Source organism: Lepeophtheirus salmonis, chromosome 4 (genome assembly GCF_016086655.4).
Source record: "Lepeophtheirus salmonis chromosome 4, UVic_Lsal_1.4, whole genome shotgun sequence".
NCBI classification, from domain to species: Eukaryota; Metazoa; Arthropoda; class Copepoda; order Siphonostomatoida; family Caligidae; genus Lepeophtheirus; species Lepeophtheirus salmonis.
In genome coordinates this window covers 16349682-16363621 of record NC_052134.2, presented here as the reverse complement: position 1 = coordinate 16363621, position 13940 = coordinate 16349682, and the positions used below count along the sequence as shown (strand labels likewise).

Sequence of the window (13940 nt, the reverse complement as noted above, 5' to 3'; positions counted from 1 at the left end):
AGAGGAACAAGGATTGCAGAATATATGTATGATTATCGGATGAATATATTCGAAAGGATATATCTCTGCTCCTTAGAGTGTTGCTATTTTTTGAGCAAATTCATAATTATCATGGATTGTGAGATGTGTTTAGGTGTTGGTGATGACCTCCTAATTTTTTTTTTCTGTGCCATCAAAAACTGTTACCCTCCGTCCGGTCAAAGTTACAGCGTTCTGGAACTACTTCAAAATGAGGTCAAATTAAAAAAGAAAAAATCTTATTATAATTAAGGCATAAGAAAAGAAAACTTATTTTATAATTTTTTTTGAACTTGTTAGTAATTTCTTTGACTTTATTATATAGTAGGTTTTGTAAGTAAAACTCATGAAGTAATTATTGACAGCATACAAATTTAAATAAATAATTATGGATTTTTTATTTATTCAGCTATTTATATAATTAAATTTTTTCAGGGCCAAGGAACTATGATTATAAGAAATCTCATGAAATAAATGATGAATTTAAAGTTATGAATGAAGCAGAACGAGGAGTGGCACTCAACAAATAACAGACTGGATCGTCAACAACTGAGGAAAACGCAGCTTCAATTCTTATTACAAGTCATTAAAGAGCATCAAAAGATGTACCCAGGCTTGAAAAATAATATTTATTTAGACCACCTTAGTATTTCAGACATATTCCTGAGAAAAAAAAGATAACCATTTATTAATATGTATGTTTAATGTCTATCCACCCAAATAATAAAACATCCTTGTTATAATTTTTGAATTATCCAAGATAATGCAACGTAGCTCAGTAGACAACGTGAAAGTGAGACGTTCTACTCCTGAGCAGAATGTGCGTGAGTTAGATACCCAGTCATTCCTAGAGAAACATATAGATATGCAAATATATCAAATAGAACTTGGATTGATCTACACAATTACATTTATATTGAGAAATTTATTAAATTTTAACGACCATATCAGGCCAACATGAGTCTCTTTAATCTAATAAAGGTTTGAAATTATAGTTAAAATTATTGGGTATCTTAATTTATTACACAAATTAGAGTATATAGCCTGTATTTGACTAAAATGTGCCTTTGAAATATTGGATAGTATATATATATGAAGTAAATTAATATATATGGATTTTCTCTTTATCTTTATATATATTCACGATTGTTTTTATAATGACGCACCACATATAAAATAAAGAAAGACCTTACACATGTTAAATATTCTGCTAAGGAATAATTAAAGAAATTTTGTCAACATAAGTTAATAAAACATAAAAAATGAATAAAGACAAAAAAGAAATGAAGGCTATGAACTTAACTTTTTAAATTACTAAGGAATTTAAAACAAGAGGATAAAAGAAGAAAATGCTTAAGGGTTCATTATCATTAGTTAGCTGTTTACATTTCATCTATCTACTGGTATATATATATATGAGCCTTCTAAGTTTCTTTTTTAACCTTACCATATAAAAAAAATTGAAAGTTATAGAGTGTAAATAATAAAGTATTATGGAAAATTTGAATAGATATTAATCACGTTTTCTTTTTAAACTTCGAAACGAAGTTTTGCTATTTTGAGATTAATCAGTAAACGGATGTTTAATTAATTTTATAAGTTTAACTTTTAATTCTCACATGGAATATTTAATAAATAAGCAATGTTTTGTAAAACTTTCCACAAATTTTTTGCAATGAAGATTTAACAAATAGTTCTAATTAATATTTTAGGGGTAAGTAATAATTAAAATTAATTAATGGAATTAAAAAATGCTTCCTTTACACTATATTTGATACGTATATCGTGTAGTATAAAAAAATCAAATATATTTATTTGATATTTCCATTTTTAGACTCGACAATTTCCATTATTTTATATACATTTTTAAAATGGATAAAATTAAACTGCCTTGAATTGTTTATTACAATATCATATCAAATATTTTCTGCCACCTGCCCTCCGTTTTCACCTTTATCAAAGAAAAGCTGTAAAATGAACTGTAATTTATCTAAACTTTGACACACACTCTAAAAATTCTGAGTAAAACAATCACAAAAATATTTATAAGTTTTTTTTAACAATCTTTATTCCTCCAACACTATTTAGGCGATTAAATGCGATTAGATACACATTACTACAGCCCTTTATTGGAAGAATTATGGATTTATTTTTACAAAATATTTTATAGTAACAGATTTATTTCATCAAATCCACTTTTTTATATTACATTAGTTACCATTTAACACTGAATATTTAATTCCTTATTTAGTCGATATTACATAAGAAAATTAAAAATTATACTGAAAAAATAAATAAAAGTCGAAATGCAAATCTTTTAAGTTGTAATATATATATATAGATATAAGGTTTATTTATTAAGCCATAATACAGTTCCTACAAAAATTTGTCTAATTATACAAAATGAAGTAAAATGAATGACCATATTTTGAGACTCTGGAAATCCTACAATTTTGTTAAATACTGTTTTTTTATTTATTCAAATATTTCAAGTAAAAAAGAATACTGGAATATGTTTAAAATATGTTTGAGTCGTTCATTTTTACTTTTTTTTTTTTTTTTGGAAATGTTGTGTTCTCTTAAAAATTTGAAACAACTTTAAAAAAGTTTTAGGAGTTGCCCTTGAAATTGTAAAAAATTGATGTCGTTTTTTTTTCAGAAAATTGGTCTATGTCTTCACTTATCTTCCAATGGATGCCAAATCATATGTATTTCATCTTATGTTTTGTTTGCATGAGTAAAAAAAGAACATTATTGTTGGTTTCTTCATAAGCTTATTTTCTTTGATTGAAAATGGTGTAAAAGTAATAAAAAAAAAATGGCATAGCTATTACTCACAGAGTGCATAAATATTCCTCTTCATTACTTTAATTAAACAGAAATGTTGCCTAATGTTTAAAATAAAAAAGTATATACATTATCAGACGGAATTTAATTATTTATTTAAAGTGTGCTTAATCTCCTCAATTAGTACCTTTTGTTACATTAATTAATTCATTATATTTTATTTTTTTCAAATACAATTATTATATCTATAATTTTTGATGGACTTTGTATCCCAAAAAGAGCAAAAAAAAAAGCCCTAAATGTTTGAAAAATTAGCTTTAAAGAAAGACAAATTGCTTGCAGAGGCTGGATCTTCAAGAACTTGCTGTCAATTTTCAATGATGATGTCATCTTTTTGATTTAATTCACATACAATTTTCTTTATCTCTTCAAAATAAGTTCTGTAGTAAACATCAATCTTGAATCATTACCACTAACAAAATTATGTCAAATTTCTCAACATCCAATCATTCACGGAAACTCCAATTTAATGCAGCAACCCGTACGTATAGCTAAGGGTGATAATTTTGGTAAGAATAGAAAAGCGTGCGAGGAGAAGAGAAGAAATACTTATGGCATCATTGATTAAATAATATACATCTTCTTCTATCAATCAAGAACGTCATCATTCCCGCCTTTATTATTCAATATTAACATAATATTAGATGGTGATAGTCGATAGAGAACTGAATAAAATGCCTAAAATAACGTCGCCTTCTGTCTGGATTTCTGAAAATGGAGGCCCAGGAATTTGGGAATTACTTACCAGATGAGAAACAGATGGTTTGTCGGATTTGTCGAAATAAATGTGCCTTTGGTCTCCTATCTAGAATTACACGCCACTCATTATTCTCATCTCATATCAAGATAATGGATATTCATCTAAAAAATCAAGTTAATGATAATACATCAAGTCAGACTTTAACTCTGATCTCACAAAGATGATTATTGCACATAACCTTATCAATTGCTAATCATCTATGTTCAAAAAAATTATGGAGAAATACACGAGTAAACCTATCCCTTCCCGAGGAACCATCATTAAATTAATGGAGGATGTTGGTACTGATGTCATTTATAGAAATACATATAAAAATGTTTTGAGTCGTCCACACCAAATGACGATCAAGTTATCAGTAAAAAGTATAAAATATTTACTAATTTCGAAATGAAACTCTGAATTTTGTACTATCTAACAGTAAGTATTCAATCTTTTTTTTAAATTTAACCATAAAATATGATTCTATTTTAGCTAAACATATCAAGAATTATGATACACAACTCATTAAATGGCAAAAACAACTGCTTAAATGGTCACAACAACGGGGGTAGTAGTTTTGGATGGTTCGCAACTAGTTTGTCTGAGATTAGTTTCTTCACTTAAAGACTTGGGTATGATCATTAGGTTTTCCAATATTACATAGTCAATAAATATTACTTCTTTATCACATAAGGCTTAGCTATGGTTGATAGGCTCCAAGAAATGGTGTTCAGAAAACTCATAAAAGGGAAAAACAACTGCTTAAATGGTCACAACAACGGGGGTAGTTGCATTGGGTGTAGCATTATAATTACCAATTGTGTATATATGTTGTTATATAAGCATAAATAGCGGAGAAAAAAATCTTTTTTGATGCTCATAATAAGGAGTAATATCGCCGGACATTACTACATAATTAGCTTTTGCTCTAAATCTTTACGATGTCATGTTAGAAAACTACAATAAGTCAAGAATGGTTGCCTGAATTGTCTTATCAGTTAAATTTGACTGCATGGATTAACTTTTCTTTTTTTTAGATAAATATGAAATAAATGAAAGTGGGATTTTAAAAGCTGTTCTTACTAAGATTGGAAGAAGATATGGATTGAAATCTAACATTATTTTATGATTTACTTTATTACTAATAATTATTAAAATCTCATCGGTAGAAATATATCTATCCTGTGCACAATTGTATATGCAACTTGCACATAAGGAAAAAAGGTGATGATCTTTTTGATTAAACTCCACGTCTGGCTTGTATTTTGCAACCTTAAGTTATGACATATTGAACTGAATTCCGATGTTAGAACAAGAAGATATTATTTGGATCAATCTATTATTTCAATATTCTGTATTTATAATTTATTGTTATTATTAGTTATATGATTCTAATTGTTTAATTTTGTATATTTAACTTAAATGTATGATGTTTTATTTTTTAGTATGTAGATTATATTTAATTTAAGCCTTCTATTTTAAATTTGGAACTTCAAATATATTTCGAAATACTCTTATTTTGTCGTTTTATTAGTTATTTTTCTGAGAATATGGTTCACAATAAATTACTATTTCATGGAGTGTGACGTTTCCAAATCTACTGTAACGGATAAAAATCGTCTAAGTCAATTATATGTTATTAAACATTTTGCTAATAAATACTTTCGTTACACCCTCAAAAATCATAATTAAGCAGGCAACTGATAAATGCTGATGTGATTATCAGTGATAATCACATCAGTATTTTAAACAATGATACCATGTGTCTTTCTCCCCCCTGTCTCCTCGCACGCGTTTTTCTCTACAATATTATCAACTATACGTATAGCATATACCGAAGAAGTTGAAGTATATTTCATATCAAAATACATTCATCCCATTGTTACAAATAAAATAATATCCCAAAGAGAACACTTATATAAAAGACTTAAAACAAACACCACTTCCAAACCAAAACATAAATTAAAAATAAATATGAGCACACCACGATGAAAATAAGATCCTCTCTTAATGTAAAAGTCAACACACATAATATCATTTCACTACAGGTCACGATTACTTTAAAGATCACAAACTACTATTAAAAATCGCCAAAACGACCAGAGGCAATAATTCTACCAATAAAAAATAAAGTTTCTTTCTTGTTGCATTCAAGATCTCGAGTAAAATCTCATATATTTCTCCTCACACATTTTAGAGCATAAAAAGTTATTATAACAGTCTGTATCATTTGTAATAAAAATATTAGGGTCGACATTTAACTTCACTACATCTCACTTCATTTTTAGTTTATTTGAAGAAAAAGTAAAAAAGGGACCAAAATTAATCGATATCTAGGAAGTTAAGTAAGCCTCTCCAACTTTTAACCCTTCGTCACTTTCCCGTCAAATATTTACGTGAATATTTAATGGAGTTTTTTAAAAATTACTTACATCAAATTAAAAAAGGATTTATCTTATTAATTAATTTAAAAGTGCATAACTATCGATAAATACTTTTTAGCCTTTTTTAACTGTTATTTCTCATCTATTTTTCAAGATAAAAGTGTTGCAAATATGAGTATCAAATCCGCATTGCTCTTCAATTTAATATCGTTGTATCAATGTTATGAAATGAATAATTATAATATTTAAATTTGAGTCTTTAACTCACGTTTTTGTTGGGAAAAAACGAAACTTGATATTAAGGATACCATCAATATTAATCAACTAAAGAAAAATCGAATACTTGTATTTCTAAAATTATTATAGTCGATCTGTATGGAAAATAGAAATATGGAATTTAACATTGTCCATAATTTTTTTCACATATGCATTTTCATATAGTCTCGTGCATATTAGTTGGGACAAGGAAAAAATGAAACAACATTTCAGATATATCTATTTTATTGTTTAAAGATCCGCTGGTCAATAAAAAAAAATTATAAACTAGTAGTCAATATGTCCACCCTCTTCATTTATGAACATTATAACTCGATATGACGTTGAATCAACCAGGTAAAGACACATTTTATTTCATTTTATTGAAGGCATCATCATGATACCAGACTTTAATTATCCCAATAAAAATTGTCATAGAATCACATTTTTGAGTATAGTTTATGAGTATATTTAATATTTAAGGAGTATAGACTATTTTTACCTGTTGGTCATTAAGAACTTTAATCGTGGATTTAAAATAAAGTTCATCAAAATCCCTTTAAAAAATGACTTCTCAACAGTAAAAAAATGTTATCATCTTATACTTTCTAAAAATTGTAATTTTTTTTTTTTTTAATTATTAAAAAACCATTCCGAAAATATTTATAATAAAGCAGCAATATTTAATGCTTTCCGGACCAGGCAAGGAATAATAATAGTCCCATCAGGGCCAAATTATATTGTAAAGTTTCTTCTCTTATACACATATTCCAAATATATGAATCAGGTTTTATTTTGGATATTAATATATGTAGACACACAAAAAAAATCTTATTTCTTAATTTATGTTCATAATTTATAGCTATCACATTTATGAATAATATAAAGTTAATCTTGGTGCAGCGTCGACCGAGTTTATTTGCAAATGGGGGAAAATTATATAATGGTAGTGATGTCATCAGGGGCGTCCATAGGTTTTTTTTTTTTTGAGGAGGGATAGAAAAGTAACTAGAGGACCCAACGGGTTTGGCTCAATTGTCTTGGTGGGACTCTCAAGTCTCATCGGTACGGAAAGGGTTACTTTTAATTGAGCTATACTTCCTCACGGGTAGAGTGAGGAAGTATGAACAGGTACATTGGAAGATTGATTTCCTTAGAATGTATTAAAAATATCCATTATACATACCCATTTACAGTTATACTTTTTTGATGAGAGCCTCCTTTCAACAAGTTCTTCAATTCCTCAGCATGCGCACTCCTTAGCCTTTCAAACTTGGCTTGCCAGAACCTTTCTTGGGAAATGAGTTTGTTTTCTTCCTGCAACTGATGTATATAAAGAAGATCCCAATTAGTGATGATGTTCATTAACTAACAAGCATATTAAATATTTCTGTGAAAATTTCTCATTTTACATAAGTACGTTATTATTACATATTGGATGTATATTATTAATCATTAGTAGTATGAATATATTTACTTTTGATAATTATTGATTAATTGACTATTTAGTATTGGTTTGTTCATTTATATATGTGAAAGGGTTTCAAAAATTACTATTTTGGTTCCTATCAAAAGTTGATCCTCAGTACAAAACCCTACTGTGTAAATTTTCACTTCTATAGACAACATTTCCAAGTTCCAGATTGAAATTGAAATCATGAGCTTAATTATAATTTCTCTGAATAATTTGCAATTAAGCTATCGAATTCATTTTTTACAGTTGATTTTCAAAAATAAGGGTTATTTAGTACTGTTACTATAAATTATATGAAATACAGCTTCTAAATTTATTTTATAAGATTACATTTTTTGTGTAATTATACTATGCAAAAAAAATTGGAACATTATACATCAGCCACCTAAAAATCCACATTTATTATTGTTGATTAAGCCATAAAATACAAAATTACAATAAAACCTTAAACTGCAATATGTTTGGCCATTAAATCCTTTTGTTAAAGATCCGTTTTTTATATTGAATTATGTTCCTATAAAATGTGTCTTATCATACAACTATCAAGTACAATAAATAATCATATTTGGAATAAAATATTTTTTTTCAATTGTTTTAAAGTTAAACTGAAAAAATCAATCAAAATTGACCTTGCTTAACATTAAATATTTTGAGATTCTAATATTTAGTTTATTTTTATTTTTAGTAATGGAAAAAATAGGGAAGAAATATTAGCTTCCATATATGAATGACTTTTGATGTTTTAGGCTATCTGAATGGAACTGCTGGAGATCCATTCCGGCAATCTCGGCAGTGATACTCCAGTGAAGTAATCACACAAACCATGCCTATTATGTTATTGTTCCGAGATGTTTACACATAGAAAAATAGGATAAAAATAAAACTTGTTTATTTTTGTTTCAGCCGTCGTTTCTTTTTTATGATTAAAAATAACGGGGGGTGGGGAGGATCATAATTAAATTATACTATATATTTTGGAGTCTCTACTCTGTATATTCCGATCGGAATTACTTTCAAACAAAAGTAACTATACAATAAAAGATAATATCATCACCAATTAATACAATAACATCATTAGTCTTAAATAACCTGTAAAAACAATAGATGTTAATATATTTATAAGTAAGTACAGTGTCTTCTATGGGAAAAATGTTTGATACACTTTGTGTATATTTGCTTTGAGTCTTGAAAGAAACTCTACAATTATGCTATATTTTTACAAGATTTTGTATCAATCATTATTGAAAATTATGTATCGTCAATTGGATAAAACTATAACTTATCCGGATTTGATGTTGCTAATTATTGTGATAAGTTCAAGAGGTCTGTTAAAGAGATATACCTTTCCAAAAAAGAGTTATTAATGCATTGAGTATCAATTGAAACAAAAACCTTTTTCAACAACTAAGGGATACTTCAAACAAACAAAGTGATGGCGAAGGAATAGGCGTAGTTTTTTGACGAAACCTAGGGGTGCTGACAATGAGTTGTAAAAAAATATATCATCTTGCATATTAAATAATATTTTGAAAGAGAGCAGCTTAGTGGTCATGAAATTCTATTAAATTAACTGCAAACAGCTATAAAATAGCGTTGAAGTCAATTAGCACAAACCCAAGCTATGGAGCTCAAGTTAAATTATTATTTTGAACTCAATCTGAGTAGGTTCGACACTTGGTTACTCCTAGAAAAGGATCTATACGACATATACTTAGTATGTATATTGAATTCAATTTCCTAGGTTCCTTGGATTAATTGTAGTACTAAAATATCTACATATCTCTTATCAATGCAGCTTCATCTGAGAAAAAGTAATACAAATAAAAATAAACAATCTAGAAGGTATTTTCTTAAATTGAAACAGGATTACTTTTGTATATTCCCCCGAATTATTATCAATCATAAACTAATTACTGTTATGAATCCTTTGAAAGTGCTGCAAAATGCATTTAAAGTATTGAAAATTCATCGTCTCAGCAAAATAATTAGAAATCGACCTATTCTATTTTAAAGGGTATATCGATGTCAAGTTAAGTCGTACAAATCAAATGAAGATTGAAAACACTTTTTGGGTTATATCAAATCACCCCAGAAATTGGAATACAATGGCTATATGTGACCGAAATATTGCCCTGTATTTTTATATATCTTATTTATATGCAACAACATAGCCTCCCAAGGCTAATGGAAACTCCAAATGAAATGTAGCTACAAATGTTAATAGCATGTACCTCGGAAGCTCAGGTATATTTAAAAGTGCAAACATCACATCAATAAAAAATTTAATTAAAATCCAAAAGGCAGAAAAAACAAAAACAAATCTCACTTCTACAGTGAAATATAAATTAAAAATAAGCTATAGATAAAAAAAAACCCGGTATAATAAGTTAAATCATAGATTACTTGACATCTGGATAGACACAACCCACCAAACCTCGTTATTAGAACATTTAAAATAAATAACTCTTGCATTAAATAACAATTGTAGAAGAGAAGAATTAATTATTGTTAAATAGTCATAAATCATAAACATTGAGATAGGGACTTATCCGATCATCCATTGAAGACCCTCATTTGTAATTTAAGTATTCAATTATAGAATTGTGGATCTTCTGGTGAAAAATTCTCCATGTATAAGCAATAATAATTATATACAAACCCTCATCAGATATCATTAAAATAAATATATACAATTTTTTACCAAGTACATCATTTATTTGGATGGCCCACTGGTTCTTAATCTTGTTGAGGGTATTGAACCCCAATAGTTTCATATTAATATTTACCAAACCCTGATTAATTGGTCAAATGGAGCGTGTCATCACAAATCATGTGTATTTTGACCTTCGCTGAAACCCAGACACTGAATTACCGAACCCCTAGGGTTCGATCGAACCCAGGTTAAGAACCACTGGTTTAGAGGATTTCCCCTTCTTAAGAATTTCCATCTTTGATGCTGGAAATTTATGCTCTTTAAAGCTCTTATTTTATTATCATTCAGCTTTTTACCAGATATTTTGTCATTGTGGCAACAAGGAACCACACAATTTGAAGGAATATTTCATGTCCAGGAAGAATAATCTCTTTCTATGAAAAATAACATATAAAATAATACATCTATGTGACTCATTGAATCAAAACAGTAAGAGTTATAATGGAGAAGTTGCAGAATTTTAACAGGGAATAGTTTATCCAGATGTTAAGTAATTAATGTTTAAATACAATAATTTGTATAAATTACAAATAAATAAACATAATTTCTTTTTTACAACAGTTACCCATTGTTGTCAATATCAAACATTTCCTTGAAAATATTTTATATATTCATTTTATAATTAACACGTAAAATATCATTTAACTCCTATTGCAAATCTTGACACTGTCCCCATTGAGCTGTATGGGTAAAAAATTATTTTGGCGGTGCGTCAACATAAAATAATCTAGAATAAAAATTAAGAAAAGGAGAATTTCCCAATAAATTTTATTACTTTATATACATATATATGCAATATACACTGCTCAGGCTGATATTTATAGACATATTTGAGACAATTATTGGTTTTTACTTCAAATTTATGATATGAGTTAAGATACTTTAACTAGAAATTAGAACCTCTATTTGATTAAAGATATATATATTTTACCTGATATGGTCTTTCAAATAAAATATATTTTAATTTTGACTACTTAAAGGGGAATTTGCATTGCTTTCAAAGGGGTAAAAAGAATAGTTTCTTTATAGAAATTTACAATAACTCGCACAAGAATACAAATGCCACCCATTTGTAATTTTGAGAAAAATTATTTTAACTTGCTTTTGTGTTGACATTACCAAAGGACACTAGTACCTACATTTCTTATATTGATCCTCTTCCTTACTATCTTTAACTAATACTTTTTTAAACTGTTTTCTCTTTCTTCCCATAAAATATATCACTTTTTAATTACTACTTATTGATAATCCCTTTATGAGTTTTTAATCCTTTCCAATTTTTTTCCAATGAGCTCTTTTTTATTGGTTGATTAAATTTACTTAAATGATATAGCCAATCATTTCAAGAAAGAAAGCACACACCATTAAATTAATATGATTTTTATTGTTATTAATACAAATTAAGTGTGTACACGTTAGCCCCTCTAGCCCCACACCCAAAAAAATATAAACATATAATGTTCATTGTCCGTAAGCGAAATCTGAAAAAACTGTTAAGTCAACAATATTTTATTATATATCTCAATAACAATAACAGATATAAACTTGAAATTTTATTCATCATATGATTAATTCTGAAAAGGAAAAAGCCTTTGTTACTGAAGTTTATAAATTGAATATGTGAAAAAATATTCATAAAAAGCCTATCAAATATTTTGGTATTTTATTCACCATATTCACTACATATTTTGATAAAAAGCTGATTGTGTTGGTCCCTCCTCTTGTAATAATACGAGATCAAGTACTGGTTCAATACCAGCTTTTTTTACCAGTGTTGTTACCCTTTCAATAATTTGGCTCCACGAACCTAGTTTTCATTGAATTTTACCATAATTTTGTGCCTGAATGAAGAGATATCTCTTAATATGAGTAACTAGTTAATATTCCAATTGTTAAATTGGTTAAAAATGAAATTTCGAGAGTTATCTTAGTCTTTATTCAAAAGATATAGAATATGTAGGTTGAAGTTTTCATATTTTTTAGAACTTGGGTATATAATGGAAATAAAAACATAAAAATTCTTTAAAAAATTTATTTTTTAATATGAATATATTAGTGTTGATTCCGGGGAATGATCGAATCGATAATTTCAAGGAATTTGAGAAACTACTTTTATCGATTCCCAATAATGGTATCCTGAATCTGTAATATCTGATAAGTTTCTACAAGATGATTATAATCTAATAATCATTGTGGTAAGATGCTAACTCAACTAGTTTAATCTTGCTTTAATTCATTTTCATACCATTGACGTTCAGTTCTAAAGATAATGTAATGAAATTATTGTGGCTAAAAGGTAACAAACAACTGGACTTTGTGATTGGCAAATCAACAAAGAAGAAGACAAAACATCTCAGAAGTAAACAAAAGTTATTGAATAATTTAAGAAAGATTTTTCTTAAATTACCAAATTTGATCAACCCAATAAAAAAATTTATTTTTTCTTCAAAGACAGATATATAAGTCTTTTTAATCAAATAAAGGTTTTGAACATTAGTTTAAGTCCTTGGGTATCTTAGCCATAGAGAATTTAGGCTGAGCAAAAGCAATTGTAATTTTTTTGAAGCCAACAGTTAGTGGCCAGAACAATGGAAACTATAATTAGTTATAGAATAATCACTCCAAATCTTATTTGGAATATTCTTATGTTTTTATAAAAACTAAAAAATTTCATTAAGAAAAATATAATTCAATGCAAAATACAGTGTGGATCGAAATAAAAATATTTGAGGTGCCGTTTATATTGACAAAATACCTTTTTATTAATGGTACAATTTGAATGTTTATGTCAACTACGGCGCCATCAACTTTTTTTATATAGCACATGTATTTATATATACGAAGTAAGAAAATTTATTGGGATTTTCTTGATTTTTTTCCAGATTTATTTTATGTTGACGCTCCACTTACTATAAAGCAACACTTTGATTGTCATTTGAGACATATTTTCAGATCTTGGGATTTCCCAAGAAAATGCTTTCTTTATTTTTAAAAATGAATTGTATTCTGCAAAGATACTTTTGTATCATTTTGTTTTATTCTCTCTTGTTATCTGATTATAAAAACCTTTGAAGGGAAACTGAATTATTCCTTCCAAATTTGCTCTCTCATCCAGTGTTGGTGGTAGGATTTGTCCTTTTTTTTTTCTTTTGTCAGGGGAAAATGTGTAATATTCAACTTTCCGAATAACATTAATATTTTTTACACAAATATGAGCTGACTTCTTTTATGAAAATGAGATATGGGCCTTTTTATATTTATTAACGACCCAGTTATAAGCCTTCTATGTCAATTTTTAGCTAATTGACGTTGTTTAGAAAATAATATTTCTATTTATTTCTAAGAAACTCTGAGATATAAATATATTTATAGTTTTCAAAGGAACCTCATTTCAATTTTCTCCAAATTAATTTTCCAAGAACGCTACAAAGTATTTTTTTTTTCTTTATTAATTTATGAATGACCGTTTGAGGCAAAATATTATGCCATCTAGATAGGAAAGAACCAAAA

At 27.6% G+C, this 13940-nt stretch overlaps 1 protein-coding gene and 1 long non-coding RNA gene across 2 annotated transcripts in view; one reads left to right on the top strand and one right to left on the bottom strand.

Annotated features, from left to right (window-relative positions):
- The window catches only part of LOC121116921 (DAZ interacting zinc finger protein 1), a 178788-nt gene that overhangs the window by 32112 nt on the left and 132736 nt on the right, over positions 1-13940 (bottom strand). Inside the window, exon 7 of the mRNA XM_040711230.2 lies at positions 7430-7566. Within this exon, the coding sequence (XP_040567164.2) occupies positions 7430-7433 (4 nt within the window). The 5' untranslated portion in view covers positions 7434-7566. The remainder of the gene's footprint in view (positions 1-7429; positions 7567-13940) is intronic.
- LOC139905155 (uncharacterized) lies at positions 3374-5121 on the top strand. The gene is made up of 3 exons (XR_011779679.1): positions 3374-4042; positions 4097-4236; positions 4299-5121. It is a non-coding gene; the product is annotated as an uncharacterized lncRNA (long non-coding RNA).